General features: G+C 32.3%; 1 protein-coding gene across 1 annotated transcript in view; it reads left to right on the top strand.

Annotated features, from left to right (window-relative positions):
- The window catches only part of LOC132702272 (spondin-2), a 371908-nt gene that overhangs the window by 348088 nt on the left and 497 nt on the right, over positions 1–23323 (top strand). The window contains exons 3-6 of the mRNA XM_060670811.1: positions 9093–9197; positions 10951–11130; positions 12424–12698; positions 22414–22589. Of these exons, the coding sequence (XP_060526794.1) occupies positions 9093–9197; positions 10951–11130; positions 12424–12698; positions 22414–22589 (736 nt within the window). The remainder of the gene's footprint in view (positions 1–9092; positions 9198–10950; positions 11131–12423; positions 12699–22413; positions 22590–23323) is intronic.

Raw genomic sequence — 23323 nt, 5'->3', positions numbered from 1 at the left:
TCATGAGCTGTTTAAAATGAGCCAAGTTTAAACACCGTAGTTAGGGCAATTTAATGCTCCATTGACAGAGAAACGGAGAACGAATAACATGAAAATTTTTAAAAAACTGTACCAATGGCGGTCCCCTAGGAGCTACAAATGCCGATTTCATTGATTTTTAAAAAGCAACAAGTTATACAGAATAATTTATTTATTATATTATTAATTATACAGTATAATTTATTCATTCCAAGTAAGATTGATTATTAACTATTTTTAATTACAATCTTTAAAAATTAATAAATACAACTCTTCGAAAGTCAACTGAGTTGTTAATTTAACCAATATACACATATAATGATCATATTACATAAAGGTGCATTTGTCCGTACAGCGTGTTCTTTAAAATGAAATTTCATAGCGTAAAGTGATATATTCTGTGCATGGGTAATGTATACGAGTTCTAAAAGTTAATTTTTCCAATAAATATGAGCGAAAACCACGTTTAAGTAGTTTGTGAAGAAAACAAGCAAAATGTATTCATGTTTTCATTAAAAAGCCCACACCATTTATCTGGAGAAAGCACAATGCAGGCTTGTCAAATCTCCGTCGGATATTAAACGTCATTGGTTTTGTTAAATCAGTAAAAAGGTTAAATCGTACGCCCCCAGCGTAGACCGAAACAAAAAGACGCCACCTTTCTTCCTGGTTTCGTTAAATATTTTGCCCGGCGTTATGAGAGCCCAAGTATTTGTTTATTAATTAAAGTTGAATTAGTTTCTGGGAGAGGTTCTTGACAGGTTTAATTTAAGTTAACAGTTGGAATGTAAATTTTAACATTTATCTCCTTTTCGCGGCAAGACAAAGCTGTTCGAATTTTGTGATTAGATTGAGGCAATTACCGTAGCTGGTTCGGCAGTATTTATTTGTGGTATTACATGGCATAAATTGCACTTATTTCAGTTAAAATTGTGGTATAATGTTCGTCAATTTTTGTTGCCTCGGTTGTATACTCTTTATGTGTGTGCAAAGTTGAATATGTTACGTATATTTTTGATATATCGTTACTGTAGGAAATTTCCCTGTGATTTGGAACATTACGAATGTGATTCATCCCTATGCATTTATTTGTTTGTCCATATTGTTTTGAAATGGTGATGAAAAAAAATGTATAAAACAAATTCTGACCTTGGTACAGTTATCGAACTCTCGAATAAATATGTCAATTTAAAAATTAATGGAATAAGTTAAGGGATGTATTTAAATTATGGTCCAATATTCAATGCACATGTTAATCATATTTCATAATAATAAGCGTACACTTACTGAAGAACTTAAACCAAAACTGAGTAAGTAGATCACTGATATATCCACATCATTGTTTAGTAGTTTATAATTACCTAAAATGAAAACGGCTATAATTCAATGTTCCTTATATAAAGTAATTAAAAATAATGAACTTAAATATTTCGGCAATCTGCTTTGTAAAACGGTTCAGACATTTTATATCGTGAATCCATGAGAAAATTTTGAACTTCCTCAATTTTCTTGTTTTTTTCTGTCCTTCTCTATCTATAATTTTAAACTATATTTAAGAGATCAATTCAACTGATTTCAAAGCTACACTTTAATCGTAGTTTGATTGTATTTTTTTGTTACCATTTTATTTTGTAAATAAATATTAAGCACTGAAAGATGTAAGGTGGGGAGTCCAATCTTTTAACTTTGGGTAATATGTATTACGTATGCACAATAAATCATTTGTATTTTTATAACTAGGTACCGATATCGCATCGGCTCTCGCCTACAGATAACGTAGCCTTCTGAGATAATTGAGAATCCATGAGATACTTTTGAACTTCCTCAATTTGCTTCCCTTTCTGTTCTTCTGTATCTGTAGTTTTAAATCATATATAAGAGATCAATTCAACTGATTGCGAAGCTATACTTTAAAATGATTTTATTTTTTTAATTACCATTTTATATTGTAATAAACTATTAACCGCAGGAAAGATATAAGATAGCGTGTCTAATCTTTTTCTTTTGGGTAATATGTATTACAATAATAATAATAAGTTTATTTATCAATCAATATCAGCCACAATACCACCACTACAATATAACGCTATTCATACTAATTCCCGTAAATACAAAAAAACGTTAAAAAAATAAAACAAAAGATTATTTAGTAGAAGCGGGAGTAACATAATTACGATTATTTGATAAATAGACTAAAATAACTCCAAATAAATACTTCTTGTCGGTGAGAATGAAGCTTATAGGTCTTATATAATTATGAAAAGTATGAAGGGTTAATGAAAGATAACGAATACCTGCCTAAATTATACATGTATGGAAAAATCAATACAAATTGGAAAAGTCAAAAGGGTAATGAAAAATCGAAGGATAACAAATTGAACGAAAAACCAAAATGAAAATGAAACAGAAGACGTAGTTTAATAAGCTAGGGAAGGAGTGATAAAATTATGTTGCAATAACAAGCTTGTTATGGAATGTGATTGTATTAAATTTATTGGCCGTTGGTTTGTTACGATCAGGTACAGTTTAGTCTAGTTCTGGATACGTTTTCTTGGTTAAGTGTTTTTATCATTGTTGGGGATAGTTTGACACATTCGAGAATTTATTTTTTTTTGTCGTACTTATTAAGCTACCCATATTTTTTCATTAGCAGTGAAAGAGTACTCGATCTCTCTTGACTTAGCAGCCAAGAATTTATATTTTTGATTTCAATCGGTAGCTCACTGTGGATATTTGGGTTTAAGTATAAAAAGAATCTTTGTTCTAGTGAGGTGTTGGTTTGAGGAAGGTAACCTGTTACTACTTTGTGCCCGATTTTAGGTTTATGTTTTATGGTTTATAACGTGTCTTTTTTCTTGTATTGTCGCATTGCTATACTTTGCACAAAAAGTGGACGAATATCTAAAATTTCACTCTCTCGGAATAACTTATTACTTGTATATAGTTTATTCTTGTCATAAATTATTTTTAATATACATCTTTGAGTGATTAAGCGGTTACTTGTATATTTTACGTGTTCACCCCACTTTAAATGCGGATCAAGTATAATCCCTAAATATTTGATTGTGGTTTTATATTTTATGGACACAGAATGATTCGCATTTATTTTGATATTCAGTTCTTGGAAGTGTGGGAGAGAGTCGCAATAATATCCAAAAGGCATAAAATTAGTATTTTCGTAACTGACGGAAGTGCTTCCCAGGATTTATCTTTGTAGATTATGGCAGAGTCGTCCGCAAAGCATATTAGTTCTCCAAGAGATTTTCTATTACATAAGTTACTAATATAAAGTATAAACAATATCGGGCTCAAAACTGGCCCTTGGGGAACGCCAAACTCTACATTTGCTTCTTCACTAACCAGATTTTCTACTTCAACTTTCTTTGTTCTTTCAGAAAGGTAACTCTTTAAAAAATTTAGGGCAACACCCCTGACACCGGCCCTCTCCAAGATTTCAATTAATTTGTGATGATCAACCGTATCAAACGCTTTCCCCAAATCAACAAAAACGCACAGTAGTTTTTCTCCATCGTCTACTAATTTGCTTATACTTGTTATAAGTGTGACTAAGGCATCCTCTGTTGAAAGTCCATCCTGAAATCCAAATTTGGATTTTTTTTTTAAAATGTTTTCTATAATTTTAATAGTACTGTTTAAAATTGAGATGGTTCTATAATTGGAGACTAACTTTTTATTTCCGGATTTATGTATGGGTTTGATAATGACCTTTCTAAGATTTTTTAGAAATTTTTTGTAAGGTGTTAGAAATTCTTTGTATTTTTTAAAAGTTTCGCTTTTGATTGGATCATCGCCAGGAGTTTTGCCACTTTTCATAGTTGCTAAAATTTGAGTGACTTCTTCGATATTTGTGGGCATTAAAAAGAGTGAGTGTTCATTTGTTGGCATAGGAAATGTGATTGTTTCATTTACAGCAATTTTTTGTCTCATAGTTTTTCCAACAGTGCTAAAATATTTGTTAAAACATTCTGTTCTTGTTCGTTTGTAATTTCTTATCGTTATTTCCAATTTCTGAAAATTTTTCTTTTTCCGTTTCATGTTTGTTAAGTATGTTCTTTTACGTTTTTCCACAGTTTGTCAGGTTTGTTAAGATTTTTGTCCATTTTAGATTTGTGATATGTAGTATACGCACTGTCAAGAACTTTATTGAGGTTGTTTCTATACACTCTGTATTGATGAGCGTAGACAGGATTTGTTATATATTTTTTTGTTTTATTTAGTAATTCGTACTTTGTATTAATTGATTTCAATATTGCGGGTGTAATCCAGGGGTTTTTATTTACAATTTGACTATTATATTTTCTTGTTATTGTTGCTGATTTTATATTTGTTTTTATGATATCTATAAAGCTTTTTGCTATTATGTCTATGTCTGTTTCGTTATATATACAACTCCATGTTTCATTACTTAAAAGTTGTTTTAGTTTATTTTTATCAATATACTTTTTATGTAGTTCAGTTTGTTTAAACAAGGTTTTGTCATTTGAAGTTTCTTTGAATGCATAGCAATTCGGCAGTGATCTGTGATTTGGTTCAAAAATATAAATGACTCTCCCTGATCTGGAGTATTTTTTGACATCAAAAAAACATGGTCAAGGCATGTATGTAATTGTGGTCTTATTACATCATTTATTGGACTTATGAAGCCCTCTCCTAAAATATTTTTATATTCTTCAATGTAATATTCATCGTCAAGCAAGTCTATGTTGGTGTCGCTTATCAAAATACAATGATCATGCTTTTTCAAAACATTTTTATGTTGATTCAAAAATTGTTCTACATTTGATGATGGTGATCTATAGAGTTCTATTATATTAAAAAGTTCACTATTAAGCTTAACTTTTAAATTTATTATTTTTATATCGTTTAGAAAGTCAATGTTGAATTCACAGTTAATAGAGTCCTTGATATAAATAACAGTTCCATCGTGACTGGTGACGTCGCCTTCATTATAAATTAATTTAAAGCCTGGTATTGTTAAAAGCGAGGTATCGGCTAGAAGAAAGGTTTCTGTTAACACAATTATTTCAAAACTAGTAAGGTAAGCCTGCAACTCAAGAAAATGCTTTCCAAGATTTCGTACGTTTGTGAGGTATATCGAAAAAAAGTTACTAGAGTTTTTTGAGATATTTATATAATCGCTAAAACAACTAATTTTTGTGGTTTAAATTTTATCAGTCCGGTAATCTCGTATGTAATTATTCATTTTTGAATATAACTAAAAAAAGTCGTAAATTAATAGCCTTATAGTAATAAAAAAAAAGTATGCTATTTTTGTTATTTAGACAGATTTCTTGCCCTTCTCGCTCTGCTCTTCAGATTGCGGTCTTCATTTACCTCGGGTGAGTCCTCTGGTTTTCATTTCAGGTCGGTATTCTTTGAGATTGTTGATTTTCTTTTGCTTCTGCTTTTTCGTCTTCTCTCTCTATCCCTCTTAAATCTTGAATGAGAAACTTCTTTCCGTCAACGAAAAGAGTATTCTTTTTTATTTCTGCTGCCTGGTTTCTATTTCTGGCAGTTTGAAGATGTTTTCTTAGCAGTTTTCGATCTTGGTATTGATTGTGTGTGTAATCTACTAAGACAAAAATTTTTTGTTCCTTGAGCTTATTGGCGTTTCTAAGTATATTACCCTTTAAAAATTATAATAAAAATTGCTCTAGTCTTGTCCTTTTTCAGTTTTCCCAGACGATACAAATTTCTAAAATCTTGAGATATACAAGAAACCTGTGCGTCGTTATTTATAATTTTGACAAATTTGTCAAGATCTCTTGATATATTTTTTTCTTCCTCGCAGTTATATTTCCGTAAGTTATGTTGTTTAGTGGTTTTTTCCAGTTTCTCCATTATTTTCCTCAAAAGCCTATTTACTAGTTTCAAGGTTTCATTTTCTTGCCTGGTCAGTTGCAGTTCATTCAATAACTCATCCTTCACTAAATTTATCTCGGCTTTAACGCCTTCTCTGGATTGCATAATCTGCTCTTTTATCTCCCAATTTGATGTAATTAATCCTTGTATCAAATCAAAAAGCTGTTTTGTTGTAATTTCGTTCTCTTTCATAACAATTTTAATCTTATAATTTATTTGTTGTGTATTTGTAGTGTATGGTCGCCCTTAGTCCTTTGTTTGATTTAAGACTCGATCTTGTAGGTTAATTTTAACAGGTCTTGTGTAGTTAAGTAATTATAATTATTAGGTTCCAATACTATATCCTATTCGTACATACCGTATATCTTAATACTTCACCTGCGTACGTTTTTACTTTTAAAAATCACTTCTTACTGTAGTAACACAGTAATTTATTTAGGAGCCATGCAGTCTGGTATCTATCTGCTAAGGCCAACCACACACAACCACGTATGCACAATAAATCATGTGTAGTTGTATAACTATGGTACTGATATCGTATGGGCTCTCGCCTGCAGATAACGCAGCTTTCTAAGATAATTGAGAATCCATGAGGTACTTTTGAACTTCCTTAATTTTCTTGCCTTTTTTGTCCTTCTCTATCTATAGTTTTAAATGAGATGTAAGAGATCAACGCAACTGATTGTGAAGATTTTAGTTTGAATCTATTTTTTAGTTACCATTTTATGTTGTTATGAAATATTAACCACAGGAAATATGTAAGATAGTCTAATCCTTTCCTTTTGGGTAATATGTATTACGTATGCACAATAAATCATTTGTATTTGTATAACTATGGCACCGACACCGTATGGGCTCTCGCTTACAGAAAACGCACCCTTCTGAGATAGTTGAGAGAAAATTATAATTTTATTGCTAGAATAATTTTGTGTAGCAGTCTGTCAATATAAAATATTTTACTCCCCATATTCTCTGTAACTCCATACTAACCATATTAAATAGCGGAAACGTGGAAAAGATGTCGTGAAGGCACAACGAATCTTGTTTGCGCATTAAAAATTCTTCTGTGGTTATTTATAGATTTTTAAATTTCAAGGACATAATATTTGCTTTGAAATGTTTAAGTCTTTATTTCCAACTCTTGCAGTTTTTGAGGTATGGTCTGTTTATAGATATAAGAAAGGGACCAATTGCTTTTCAATGGGATTATCCAAGGGTGGTCATTAATACAATGCAACAAGATTATTGCCTAAAGTTTCGGAATTTAAATTCAGGTAAAATTGTGGTCCGTAATAGAAAATAATTTTATACCTACCTGTGTTTAACATTCTTTGATTTGGTATGCTACTAAGTTTAAGTTTATTAGTAATCATTCTTATTTCGTATGTAATACAGCGTGTGTTACAGCGTGTGTTGAATCGTATGCGAATTATGCAAAATATGTTCGAGTCTAGTGTATCTCAGGAGATGCTCCCGCCCAAATGTAGAAAACAATATTCTCTGCAGACTAAGGAAGATATAAACAATGTTTATTTGACTCTCATTGAACGTGGTGCCAGCAGGCAAGCATCTTTAGAAGAAACGGCCACATTGATGAAAATTCTGTGTGGAAAATTGTGAATAATCCCATTTCAGCGAGGAAAAAAAGAAGCGATGCCGACATTTTCTCGAGTGTAGATGAAAGTGATCAAGATATAATACGGCGTAAAATTTATCAGTTATACGAAGAACAAAGCGTGTCTACATTAGATATCTTAATTAGGAGACTTGAGGCTTGAAAAAGATGATGGAAGTTTTAATGGAATCTTTTAGAATTCGGAAATGGCCACTGGAATATCTAGAAAAAATTAGCATTTACAGAGAACAACAAAGGCCAATTATTTATTTGGATGAAACCTGATTTATTTGAAAGTTTGAATATTTGAAAGTTGGTTTAAAAACAAACTAGTTCCAAACATTGCTTCTAATAGCGTCGTTGTAATGGACAACGCAAGTTATCACAGTAGACAGTTGACTAAAACACCTTCCTCATGCGACACAACAGCGACAATCCAAAACTACATGTATAATAACGACATTTATTTTCACGAACATTATACCAAAAAGCAATTAATTGAGGTTCTACAAAGCTTGAACCTGCATACATAATTACAAATAATTCTAAGCAAAGTACGGACCTGTTCGGCCATATTTCATTCTTGCAGCTTGACCGGGTCTTTCCTTAACTTTACTTGAAGGAATCTAAAACATATGGTATGGTTTAGAACTACTTTTTCCAGCATTTCGACTCACTGTTGAAATGTGCAGGAATATATTATTTCTTTTCGGTTTATTTGGAAATATTTTATTTATATTATTTATGCGATCCTTATTGAAAAGAAAAGTACTGCGCTTTCACTGCTGTTTTGATTTTGATTTTTTGTTGTCATATTTAGTAATATTTCGTATTAATTTAGTGTTGCTTAAAAAAAAAGTTGTTATTATTTGTTTTACCATCATAATAAAAAAAAAGAATGGAAAAGCTAAATTTTTTAATTTTGTTTTTTTTTATTTTAAAAATATATAGCCGATCAATGCTGGGCTGTGGTAAAAGTTTGAACAATTTTTGCATTAGAAAAATAAAGGTTATTTTGCCTTTTACGTTTGTTAGACAACCATGCTCTGATTTTGTTGCCACGGCATACCGTAGTTGTGGTTTATTTGTAAAAGGTATAAAAAATATTTGGATTCTCTTCTTTTTACGCAAAAATCTTATAAAGTACTTCTGCAAAATTTTAACTTTTTTAAGATCAGCGTCAGGTAGTACTCCATCAGATGTATGTATTTGATTTTATCTGTCTATATGATTTCTTTCTTTTATTTTTTCGTATCATCAACAGCATGCGGGTCAAACTCTGTGACAAACTTGGTTATTTGGTAATTAATTATCAATATTTCCCTATATACATTTTGAGCGGATTATAAGCCAGTACAAAGAGAATTATTTTTTGTTAAATCGTTGGCGACTAACATGTTTTTGCAGATATATTGAACTATCGCTTCCCTAATTCAACGTAATTACATTTATTATCCAAATCTGAATTAACGTTTAACAAAGAATTAAATATGTAAAATTATTTACGCCCGTCCGATCGATCAGCTAATCGCCATCCAATTTGGCTGATTAATACGCATATTTTATCATTTTGCAGGTGTCCTTGATGTCCAGGATTGTCCCGTCGCCAGACTGGTTCATCGGTATCGATAGTTTTAACCTCTGCGTCAACGGCAATTGGCTAGACAGCATCACGATAGAGGTCCGTACTGCTGTTACTATTATACAAATATTTAAAAATATACAATAAAAGTTTAGTACTTGCATATGGGGTTATGAGCGGAAAAAAGTTATTGAAATTAAAATATCCACAAAATATAATTTTCATAATTGTTTTTGTTTTCTTCAAATTCCTTGAAACTTTCTTAAAGCACGGTTTTATTTATAGCTTGTTTCCGATTTTATGATGCAATCCTTTAGGAGTTTGCTTAGTTTGTTTCCGGTTTTGTTGGCAAATAAGAAATACGTCGGCTTTAGCATAATATGCAAACTAAAGGCCTTAGCCATGCGTCGAGCCGTTCTAGATAACCGCGACTCCACCATATTATCAACAAACTCTGTATATGTACAGGATCGCACTATATCTCCAAACCCGCAAAAATATTTAAAAAAACCTAAATGCGAAAGTTATTTGGATTATTTATTTCGATTTAATTTACTTATAAAAGAAAGGGTGAACTAATAATGGAAAAACTAGTAATATTTGGAAATAAAATTCAAATTAAAAAGTTTATTATTTGCAACATTCGTACAAAAATATGTAAAAATGAAATTTGTTTCTTCGTAACTTACCAAAACTAACACTGATTATCCAAAAATGTTCAAAATTTATTTTTTTAATCATTTCTCGACAAATGACAAAATGGAAACAAAACATAAGCACAAAATAGGTTTAATAGAGAAATTACCGATATTTTCCAAAAATACTGCCGGATTCGGATTCCTGCCTCCCCCCCCTCCATGCAAAATTTTAATCGCTTTCAAGAAATTACTTCCTGCCTCTATCGGCCGATTCCGAAAAGTCGAATATAGGTCGTACCGTTTGCCGTCAAAAACCATTTTTGTGAAATGACCAAACAATTTCATACATTTTAACTTTCCCAGCGAACTAAAATAAGAACCTGAATTTTTGGTCTATTGCTATTAGAAATTCGATTGATTAGAGGTTTATGGATAGGACCTCATGGACTTTTACCGCCAAAAAGAATTTAAAAATTGGAACATGCCCGAAATAAAAATAAAGACGTAAAATATAGATAACATCACATTTTATCGATAAATTATTGAGAATTTATATATCAACATTTTTTTACATTTTTTTTATTTAAATTTTAAATATTGCTCTTTGAAAACTCTGTATGTATTCATTTATATTACAAATATTCAAAATATATCACAACGGCTTTCAGTTGAAGAAATCGATAAATATATTTAACCTGGAAACGTCGCTTTTGTCATAAAATTCAAAATATGTCAGAAACGGTAAAACTTTGGCATAATATTGTACGTATGAGGAATGGGTCACTTGAATAACTTGAATGCAGTATTTTGAAGTGGTATGTGTAATAAATGGGCAAAGTGGACAAATTCTTAAACTTAATTCTCTCTCTCTCTCTTTCTTTCTTTCTTTACTTCTGTCATTCTTTCTCTTTCCATAAGTCAGTAATGAAAGTGTATATAACATTATTCTATGCAATAATGTCTAACTCTGCTTGTCGGCCTAGATCCCTCTCTCTTTGCCAATATCGCCACCAATTTGAAAATAATTAAAGTAACCACACTAACTCGGATTTCTTCAATTCATGCATGGTGCTATTTTTATTTACTTTTTAAAATCCATTGTTCTCCAATACTACCATTTGTTTTGCTCAACATATTTTTATTGTATTCTGCCAACCAAGTTTAAGAGCTTTAATATAATATCAAGAACTTCTAACACTAAATTTATGTTACAGGTGGATCCCATGGATGCCGGGACAGACAACGGTTTTACGTTTACAGCACCCAACTGGCCCACCGCACCCCAAGGCGAAACGTACAGAATTACCGCCCACTATCCGGCCCATCCTGCGGGATCGTTTTTCTATCCCTATTTGAAAAGGTTGCCGCCGATCGCGACGTTTCAGTTCATAAAGGTGAGCAATGGAAATTAACATTTTACGGGAAAACTCAACACTCAAAAACATCTTGAATACAAGGACAACAAAGAAAACAAGACCCAAAAAAAAATATTTTCAAACTATTTTTTCGATGCCTAATGACAACTGCACACTGAATTATTGGATTTTTAGTGAACTGAAAATAAGAGAAATTATTACCAAATTTGATAATCTTAATAATTTATGACAATCCAAAACTAACTTGAATGTTTAAGTTCTATTGCCGCTTGACTGTCGGCGAAAATCGCAACTATTTTATTACGAATTTTTGTCGTCTTTATTTGTCTCACGCAGTGTTCTAGTGCGGTAATCTCTGCTTGCAACACGGTTGCTAGCTTGCACATTCCAGCTTCGACTTCTGTGCTTTTATTTTTCAACTCTTCTATGAATGAGAATTAAGTCCTTCTTCTTCTTCTTCCTCTTCTTCTTCTGGCACTGGATATTACGAGGGCGAGTTGATCTTCAGCCACTTTGGCGACAGGTAAAGACCTGAGTCGCGTTTAAGATTGTTTTTTTGCTTATAGAATTCTATAAATTCTCTGATCTTTCGTTCGTAGAAAAATTGATTACATATTACATATAGACTTAAGGCTCTTTCATGTTCTTTGAGCCTAGTTGATATTTTTCGTCCGGTCTCTCCAATATATTCTTTGCCGCATATGCATGGAATGCTGCAAACTCCTGGCATCTCAAACGGAATTTTTGTCTTTGAGGGATCGAAGATGTTGAGAGATTTCTGGACAAGTGGGTCTGGTTTTGACGTTACATTTCTTAAGAACTTTTGATATGTGGTCAGTGATGGTTCTTCATTATCACCAGTCATTGCGAATTTATTTGTGGAAGCCTTTGAGAAGAAAACTCTCGATACCTTCCAACCAAAATCAAAATTATATAAGCGCCATGTCGCTGATACTTTTATTTGGCCTCGTGATCAAGAATAATTACTAGATTTTCTTAGACATTCAAACTATAAGAAACTTTTTTTAAAATAATATACTAATACGTATTACTCCTTAAACTAATTCCTTGCAAGAGTTTCGATGTCTTTTCATTATTAATTATACTACTTAATTTAACCAAGTATTTACTCAATTTCAATTCAAATTGAATTCAAACATTTTGCCACACTTAAATAATATTTGGGTACAGTCAACATTAAACTTATTCACACATTTTATTACTTGTCAGGTCTGTTTTGGCATCGGGATAGTATTTCGTGCAATAAACATGATTTCCCAGTCTTCCAATGTAATTTTCATTGGGTTCCAGATAAAAGAATACGAACTTTCCGAGGTATTTCACCACACCGAAGACGAACGACGCTACGACGTGCTGAAAATGGAACATCTTTCACCGAACGCGATAAACTCGCAAAACAATAACGACATCGAGACTGCAATCGAAGAGGAGAGACAAGAACAGGAATACCACCAGAGACAAAAGTCGAAACCGAGAAATTTTAAACAGTACACTCTGTCGACCCCGTACAGCACCAGTACTGCCGGTAGTCCCTACACTTACGACAACAGCCTGAGTAATACCATGTGAGTCAGCCGCTAGCGTTTGTTAAAGTTATTTCAATCCAAATTATCATGACAGAATGACAGAAAGTTTAAAGTCATAATTACTTTAAGAGAAATATCTTACCAACCAATCATATTTAGGGAACACATCTCACCCCACTCCCAAATGCAGATAATAATAATTAATATAATAAGAAGGGCAAGTTAAATAAATAACTGAACAACAGCAAAATGACCATATAAGTGTTTGGCAAATTCAAAAAAGAAATTATAATAACACGAAAGACAAAAGATAATAACTAAAATAATAAAAAAGTAATAATAAAGTGACGCATACGACCAACAACGTTTATGGTTGCATAATCTGGCGGCAGTAGACAATTATTCAATAATTATATAAACATAAGGAAAATAAGAAATGTGACAACAACAAAAAATCACACGAGTTAACATGGTTATTAAACAGCCCTATTTTCGGTGTTCTAAATATAGTTTCTCGGACACTTTTTTCTTAAATCTTTGTTTTGGAACTGATTCTTTAACTTCAAGATGCAATTTGTTAAGTACTTCTGAAATCTGGTAGGAGAAAGACCATTTATATAATTCTGTTTTGTGGAGAGGGGGTGTCAGTCCTGAAGCGAATCTTGCGATACAAATACTAGTGTTTTAATAGTCAAAATCCAAAGGTAGAAAGTTGCTCTATGTAGGTATCTCCTATTTTGCATATTTAACCAACCATTCAATTTTAACGTATCACTGACCGGATTGCGCTTTTTTATTCCATAAATTATGCGCAAAAACTATTTTTGAAGTTTCTGTATTCGTCCTATATCCGTGCTTTTTTAATTTAAATTTAACCTATGAAAGGACCAGCGAGTCACACAGCATTTATTTTCAGCTTAGGACATTTCTGTGTTGATATATCCTTTTTAAGTTCATATAACATTTCTGGAGGCAACAACTTACATTCTTTGTGAATTTAACTGGCTCACCCTGTATTAAAATATCGAGTTTGTGCGTATTGTCAAAATCTTTTATCTCAATCTTCCTCGAGAATTCGTTTGAATTTTCAAGATCATAAGAATGCTTTCATCGGGACTAAACGACATGTAAAGCTGCGTATCATCAGCGTAATAATGTTATGTGCATGACTGAAAAATAGAAGGGAAGTCTGACACATAGATTTAAAAAAAGGAGGGGGCCTAGAAATTTATTAGTGTCATTGCCCACGTAAACCTCATCTCTCATCTGACATCATCTGTCATTAGATAATAAACATATCTTTTAGTATATTTGGGAAAGAATTGAGAGTATCATTATTAGATTCATTTGTAGATAAGAGCAATGCTTAGAATATTTATTTTATTGGCAATAGGGAATGAGCAAGCTAGCAGGTTTATGATCAGAATCTATAATAATGCTAATAATAATAATAATAATAATAATAATAATAAATAAATTTACTGTTGTGCCAAATGTACATATTATTACACCATAAAATATTAGATTGTACTAATTTTAGGGCAAACGAAAGGCCTAATAAAACAGCCTTAATTTAATGTACACTAAATTACAAAATAAAAGCAAACAAAACAAAATTAAATACATTATTTATTAAATATTGTTTTCAATAAAGAGAGAAGTCGTGGTTGAAAGGAGAGGGCAAGGGTAATCCGCAGAGTGGTTATCCGATTCAGAAATTACAGTTCCAATAATTTTTTTAAAACCGTTTTTAAAAGTTTTGCTTCATATTGTTAAATCGAAAAGGCTTAAATTTTTTATTGTATGTGCAATGCTATAAGAAAATGATCTTTTAAACAATTCTTTTCGATGTTGTGGTTTTCTCAATATAAACTTTCTTCTTAAATTCAAGTGTTGAACGAAAAGTGATTTTGTTGAAAAGATATTCAGGAGATTTATTCCTAATTAATTTCAAATAGAATGTAGCACGGTGTAACTTAAATCTACTGCACATGTTAAGCCAAGCCGATGCAGCCAAGTATGGAGAAATATGATCATACCGGCGAACTCCATAAACAAGCCGCAAACATTAATTTTGTATTTTCTGGATACGATATTGGTTAGCAGGGTTCAAAAAGATTGCCAACCAAACCAAAACGATGGATTCACAAAGTAGGTTCTTTGTAGCAATTATAAAAAATATCTATTACTGTATATTAACTTTAAATTCCCATATGCTATTCTCAATTTGTTTGTAATGTAAGCCCGTAGTCCAAGGTCAATCCTAAACTTTTTCCGAGTATGGTATAAGAGTGTCATTAACTTTTATGGTCATTTTGTTTATTACATTATATACTTGAGAGTCATTTCCAAAAAGCAACACCGACGACTTCGTTGGATGTAGCTTCAGTAGATGATCGAATGCAATTTTATAAAAGTTCTTTAAATCAGTATTAATTTTAGTTTCAGACTGATTCATTTCATGAACTATAGGTGATAATTACAATATTTCAAACCCTTTACAAAGTTAAAAGTATAGATTGCATACAACAATGTTGAACTCTATCGGATAATAACGAATTTAGAAACACGCATACATCTTCACTAAAGCAATTTATGATTGATCAGGTAAAATTCTTTGCTAAAGCCAAATAAAACTAGAGTGCTAATTCTGCATTCATCCAATGCCCGCAGTAACTCGTCTGTAATATCGATGAAAGTACTTTCACAACTCTATTTTTTTCTAAACCCAGATTGTTTTGTAGGTAATATGCCAAGATAGCTAAAAATGTTCTTATTTGCCTATCAATTGCTTTTTCTAAACCCTTAAAGAGAGTTGTTTAAATTCTGCGGAGTTCCTTACTTTAGGAAAAGGTGTGACTTTGCGTGCTTCCAAAATCTTGGAAAATAAGACTTCAATACTTTTTTCAAAACATCTGGATTCCTCCTGCGTCTGTTTTTGCTGAGTCGAACTTGCTGACGTTTCGCCAATCCTCCTGTTGGCCTCTTCAGACCTTGACTGAAACTGTTGAAAAATTACCACTTCAATATACATTCTTTTATGACATATGTAATAAAAGGGATTATAAAAGGACAACAAAGCTGTACTAGAGTAATATTTAATTTATCATCACCTAAAGCGTTTAATATTTTTTATTATGTGAAATATTTCATCCTTTGTAGCCAATGTAAAATGTAGCTCGACATTTTCTAATTGATTGTTCTCAAAGAAATGCATTAATTCCTGATCTGGTATTTTATTATTTTGGACACAGTTCATAAAAAAACAATTTATCACTCTTTACAAAAGTAGTTACAGTTAACAAAGCTCTCTTTGAAGTTTTTTTTTAAATTCAGTAAATGGACCAATTAGAAATGGGGTATCGGAGAACAGAACCTGTACATATGCTATTTACGTTGAATATGTTATGGAGATTCCACTTATTTTAGTACGCCTTTCCTTTTTTTATGTTTTTTGTTCAGTTTGTTGCATACTTCTTTGTATGTTAATATGTGAACAGATCTTGTGTAGGGAATGTTAGAGATTACAAATTTTAAACATAAATCGATTTTAATTAACACACGATTTGATTGGATATTTTTAATATATCCATGAATTATCGTACGGGAAACCGCGTTCGGTTTGTCGAATTCTGGCGGGCAAAACCGCCAACAAAGAGCGAACATTAACACATCCAATATGTCGCCGACATATGTAGTACGCGTCGATATTATTGCAAAACTTTAATTATCAGTCGGACGCATCGCGTCCGAATATCGTCCGACACTTTGCAATATACCGATCGATCGGTATACCGGTGTTTCATATTTATTTCCCCTGATATTTCCCGATGTTTGCAACGAATTTTCATGAAAATCGCGTTTCTGCCACCGCCGATGGTCCAGTACGAAAATTACTACAAGAGGTCGACGTCAGAGAGCTCCTACCGATCGTGAAGGGGGGAGGGGGTATTTTTCGTAACCTTGCTTTCGTCTCGATCGCTTCATTTGAAGTTCATAGCCGCTATAGATCGAAATTTATTTGGCGGCTGTATAGATTATAGACTAGGTTTATAGACTAGGAGAAATTTATTTTAAAGAAAGTGAGTTAAGCACTTGTCTTTGTCATTACCATTTTATTTATCAATTTCATAGAACAAAATTGTGGTATTCGAAAATATATTACATTTTTTAAGTTTAAAAGATATGCACGAAAAGACGAACTTTATATTGTTATTATTTTTATTTTGTACTTATACTTATACTTATATTATTGTCATCAATAAAAACATTTACAATTTTTACATATATTAATATATAGAATAATATACCTAAATAAAACCAAATACATCTTACGCACATAAATAATTAATTAATTAAATATTACAGTACTTGACAAGATAATTTTGCGGGAAGTAGTATGTAGTAATACAAAAAATAAGCGGTGTTTTGTAGATAAATTTTCAAAATTATTAGTATAATAAATATAATAAATTGTTGAGGAGGATTTTATACACTTAAAAATATTTGGGTTATATCTCATTCTGTGTATCATAATAATCATCGGTATTCAATTAACGATATTATTCTAATTTGAATTTAATATAAATTCATTTACTTTTAGGGAAAGAGGAGAGACTTATACCCACGCCACACAGAAACAATTTGTGGTATTTAAGTATTTTAGAAACAAAGGAAATCTTAGGTTTTATGTATGTATATAGAATATAGGTTTTACCTCTTTGTCTATTAATATTGGGTCCATATTATTATCACAATATATTATGTAACAAGTGCGGTAAATGGAATTTGACTCATGAATTTATTTGACACGAGCGGAGCGCAGCGGAGCGAGTGTTTATTAAACGAGTGGCTTAAAAAGTTTAACGAACGTGTTGCATACTATAGTTTTTCTATGGCCGTTAGTTTTGGTTAGTTGTACATTTACGCAAAACGACACGAATACATTCATTGACATGATCGTCAGAATTGACAAACGTCAAAGTTCAAAGCGAGGGAAATATCTCCGAAAACATCGGATTGCTCCCAAGCCCGTGCGGTAAAATCCCGGAAATGTCCAAAGTGGCTCGAATTCGTGGGAAACGAAACTGACGTGGTAAAGTGACGCTTCCCGCACGCTAGATCGGTGCGTAATTAGGTATTTTACAGACGTGAGTAGAGACAGGAGTCAGACGCAAATATTATATTTTTTAAAATTTTATTCTTAAATCATAATAATACTGTTTATTTGTATTTAAATTAAAAATAAGATATATTTTTAATGTACGTATCTACAAAAAAAAACTTAAGACTTTCTGGATAATAATTACCTAAACTAACTAAAAAATTGTATTGTATTGTACAATTATTGATCGGAACTTCCGGAATCACTAATGTTTTCTATGCTATGTTCGCATCAGATTGCAAACATAACAAAAACACAGCGACTGGCACTTCTTGGCACCCAGTAAATAATAATTAGCGTGACATTAATAAAGCAATACTTGTACAAAGACAGTATGATGATAGTATATTATGTAAAAAGTGCGGTAAATGGCATTTGATTCACGAGTTCAAAAGTTTACCGAACGTGTTGCGTATTACACTTTTTCTACGACCATTAATTGTTGGGTACATTTTCGTAAAACAACAGGCATACATTCACTGACATAACCGTTAGAATGCACAAACGTCAAAATTCTAGCCTTGCGGTAAAATCTCCCAAAACATCCGATTGCTCCTAAATCCGCTCGGTAAAATCCCGGGAATGTCTGAAGTGGCTCGGATTCATGGTCACTGATTCACTGATGTGGTAAAGTGACGCTTCCCGCACGCTAGATCAGTATGTAATTGTGTATTTTTTCTACTCCCGTCTCACAGCTGATGAGTTTATTTGTCTTAGTCGTAAGGCTCGTTCGTGTTCTTTGAGCTTAGTTGATATTTTTCGTCCGGTCTCTCCAATGTATTCTTTGCCGCATATACATGGATTTTTGGGCCGGAGGGTGATGTGACCATGCATTCCGGTATCGGTCTGTGTGCGTAGATTTTCTGTAAACACGATGACCCAATGTTAGGTCTGATTTTCTATTGATCAGAATATCTAAGAATAGCAGGTTATTATTAGCTTCCAACTCAATGATAAAACGTATGTTAGAGTGTATCGAGTTTAAATGTCTAAGAAAATGTACTAGGGTTTCTTGACCATGAGGCCAAATAACAAAAATATTATCGACGTAGCGTTTCCATAATTTTGGTTTTAGATGAAAGGTGTCAAAAGCCTTCTTCTCGAAGGCTTCCATATATATATTCGCGATGACTGGTGATAGTGGAGAACCCATAGCTGTTCCCGACGTTTGTTCAAAAATTTGACCGTTATAAGAAAAAACATGTTCCCGATAAGCATTTTTCAATTCCATATTCTCGGATTTTAATATATCTGAAATGATGGTAAATAATTGATGCGTTTACTTCTAATTATTGTTAATTCGTGTTCATTTTTTAAAACAATTTCTTGTCAAATACTCGCTCCCCAAAAACCTAGAATTAGAAACGAAACAAAAAAAGTAAACCCAACTTGTCACTAATGTTCCAAGTGTTTTCTTGGCCAACTCGTATGAACAAAAGAGCACGTTCAAAAATATTATTCTTTGGAACATTTTCTTTAATACTATATATTAATATTAATTCTTAATAAAAGGAAATGACCTCTGTGGCCAGTCTGGAAGTGACATTTGCAGTACAAGAAGTTTCCGGCATGAGTGAAACGATGTTAAATAGCAATCGAAATAAAATAAAAGACACAATCAAAGACATAAGAAAAACTCTCTTACCAATTAGCACATTTGAACAACGTGAGATATGATACCAGACTAACAAACAAAACAGTGTCGCCTCTTGTTGGATTGGAGCTCTCTGTCAACGTTTATCGACAAGAAAAAATCGCCGCCTTGTGCAGATTAATTTTGTCGAAATGGCGAAACAATGGCCTCGTTCCCCGCAGGTTCGTAATTAACGAAAGAGATAAATATTATATCGACGCGGGAATTCGAAATTGATTGTTAACTGTGTGCGGTTTGATTTATTGACGATGGCGCGCACGGAATAAAATAATGTCAACGTCGGCGTATTTAGTCACGCGCGGCAGAACCGTGACCCGCGTAGCAACGCTGGAAATGCATTCGTCAAAAATCATAGTATAAAGTACGAACACTCCTGTTGGGATTGACTGCCGTATTATCTTTTCGTAAAGCCATCTTGAGCACAGATCGATACTTGGAACTATCAAAATGAAAACTCAACCTCAAGCACTCGTTCGATTTATCTTGACCATAATTTTTTAATCTTACTTTTCGGCTAGTCAGAAAGTAAACAAATATTGAAGTTTTGAATTCGCTGTGATTTTATGAACTTATTCAGTTTTATCCACTATAGAAAATGCTTGAAAAATTTTGGAGCATTTTGGAATTCATTGGAATTCTAGATGGCACTTTACCTAGAACATTTTTTTTTATTTTGCCTGTATTTCATTTATTTAGACTGGCATTACAAAATAGAACAGATTGCCTTAAGCAGAATCACAAATCCTCAAAAATTATTACTCTTGTTTTAAATCGATAAGTGTTATCATTTAACTACAAATCTATTTCTTATTCTCGGCTCGAATTTTACCTGTAAATGAGATTTTACCTAACAGGACTAAAAGTCGGTGTCACAATCCGTTAAAAATTAATTTCTATTATACTTTTATACTTTAACAATAAATAAGAAGGGGTTTTCACCCATTGCGATCAACACGAAGTTTTTCGTTGGAATTTTCCCAAAAACACTTTGAATTATTTTTACAAAAACTGTACCTTCTGCTCTTTGAGACACGATGAAAATGGAAATGCAAAATTTGATATTAACTTCTTTATTTTTGCTTGGCATATCGTAGAATGGTAAAAAAAGACGCTTTTAACTTTAAGACCAGCATCGGAAGAAAAGTCCTGAAGCATCGACCACGATTGGTCCGAAAAAACGGGACATTGCTTCTAACGAAGTGTGCGACTGCGAGTATTGTTTGTTAGGATTATAACGGACTTCGAAAAATTAATTAATCTCATTTATGGAAAAATATCGTTTGCGGCACAGATCGAATCAAAATTGTGGCAGTTGAGTGTTAATAAGCCACTGTTTTGCAATTATCCCAGTCGAAATCTGAATTTCTTAATGGGAACCATCAAAGTTTTCAAGTTATAAGGAAAATAATTGTCATCCTGGTCCAAACTCGATTAAAATCTTATCTAACCAAAACAAACATCTAACTGTCAACGGTAGAATTGTCACCAATCAAAAATTAAATCAATTGTCAAGTCCACTGCAAAGTGGACGGGAAATAATGCCCTGTTGTGACATTTATCAAAGATTTTCGCGTTGCGATGTACTAATACAAGTAGCAAGCGTCGAGCCGCCACCGTGGCAACACCGTAACATTTTCGATATGACTTTCTTTAAAATCTTGATGGACAATTTCCGTTATGGACAACGCACATATTATTCCGAAATTTTACATGGAGGAAATTTTCTTATGATGAAACATCAGTTATTATTTCGCTTCTGTTATCAACTAAAATAACAGATAACAGGAATTTAGTGGTAATTTTATATTTGCATGAAGTCTTTTCTGGTACAATGATGCATGTTCGTTTTCCGCTTTCAGGACGTATTCTTCTTGTTCTTCTTCTTGTTCGTTCCGGTGATAATTGTCCTAGAAGAAACTTTGCTCATACGTAAACATCTGACTCAGAACTGCTGCGACAAAATTGGGAGCTAATTACTATTAACAATCAATTTTTTTTCTGAAGGTGATTAGGACTTTTGCAATGTTTTCTGTCATTTTGTGTATTATTTTCCAGTTGTATTGTTTTTTATATATTTAATAGTTTCGATAGAAATATTAGTATTTGTGAGATTTTTGTGGAGTGGTGTTCTGAGAGGGATCATAGAGACCAGTAAATTAAAAAAAAATCTAAGTTGTCATGATTTGATATCAATTTTTTCAATGTACCATGGGCACCAGGCATACGGGTTATTTTGCAAATGCAGCGTCAAGAACATTTGTAATTTAACTGATTATCGGGGCTCAATTTTTGTTTTGCTTTTTCGTTTCTAGAAAAAATGTTATTTATTTACTTTTAAGCTGTGAATTAAAGACCTTTTTCAAATTGGTGTCTTTATCCTAATTTTTGATGAATAAGGAAAAAGTGATACAGAAAATATTTTTGAGTTATAGTAGCGTATACCAGACATTGTTTTCCCAATCTGCAGTTGTGATTTTATATATTAAAAGAATTCGGCTAATCTTCGAGGAAAGTAAATAACAATAATTGATAATTGATAATTAATGGTCGAAAGTGTTAAAGGGATTTTTTTTAAATGTCATCCCTCTGTTTATTATAGCTTTTTGGGATAATCTTTAACAATTACATTTATCATATCTACCTACACTGTCTATAACTTACGCAATTTTAATTTTGACAAAATTTAACCTAGTTTTAAGGTTGCAAATGGCAAGTCTTTAACTTGCATAGACGAAATATAGAGGGTGTTTAAAAAATTAATCAACTCTAATTAGGATTCTAAGTAACTATAGTAACAACAGTCTCCTACTAACCGAACTTTTCTGATATTCATGGTTATGAGTTATACTTGATATCTTTGCAGGGAAAAATATGCATGACGACCTATAAAATAATCCATTATCTAATAAATTCTGTTATGCAAAAAAAATTTTTAGTAACCCAAAAGAAGAGGCGTTTCCCTCGGCTACTTCCCCCGTCTTCCCCGCCATCGTTCCAAGGGGGAATAAGCAGGCAATAATGAACAGCATCGTGGACTCCTACATGAACCACAGCAAAGACAAGAATCAGCACAAGAAATACCGGAAGTTGAAGAAAACGCCCAGAAAAATACGTAAGTCGGTAGCATAGATACTGTGTAACGAGAGAGTAGAATTGGTATTATGGAACTAGTTTTTCTGTGGCCCAATTATCGGACACCGTAAAAATAATTCAGATTGATAGAAAATTGATTGAAAATTTTATTAAAATATTAGAAAAATTGCAAAAATTTAATATATATATATATATATATATATATATATATATATATATATATATATATATATATATATATATATATATATATATATATATATATATATATATATATATATAAATTTTTCACATACGTTCAGCTGACATCCTACAAGTCTTGTCTTAATCATTTTTGAAGTTGTTGTTAGTTCAACGGGCGAGGGCGAGACTCGTCAGAGGTGCGCACACGAACCGTTTTAAATTCAGAAACGCACTGCTCAGTAGTTAAATATGATGAGGAGGACGCTCCTAGTGTTAAGTCCATCTCTTCTTTAATTTATTTTGGTGTAAAACCTTTGAAATAGAAGTATTTGGTCACAGACGTTTTTCCAAATTTTTCATTTTCACGGAAACAACTGAAGGGATGTGGTCTCAAAAAGTTCCAAAAGTAGACCTAGTGGCGCCACCTCTTGGTCAGGTCGGTAACTCTTCACCCCACCCTCGTAAATATAATGCAATAAACACAAACGCTAAAAAAGTAAAATATTCACTCATTTTCGAAAAATCTGTTTCCCTTAATTTATCACTTTTAGAGTATCAATTACCTATTAT

The sequence above is a fragment of the Cylas formicarius genome, unplaced genomic scaffold, assembly GCF_029955315.1.
Source record: "Cylas formicarius isolate icCylForm1 unplaced genomic scaffold, icCylForm1.1 PGA_scaffold_5__7_contigs__length_24384050, whole genome shotgun sequence".
Lineage (NCBI taxonomy): Eukaryota > Metazoa > Arthropoda > Insecta > Coleoptera > Brentidae > Cylas > Cylas formicarius.
Note: the sequence above shows the minus strand (reverse complement) of the source record. Positions and strands in the feature narration are given on the sequence as shown.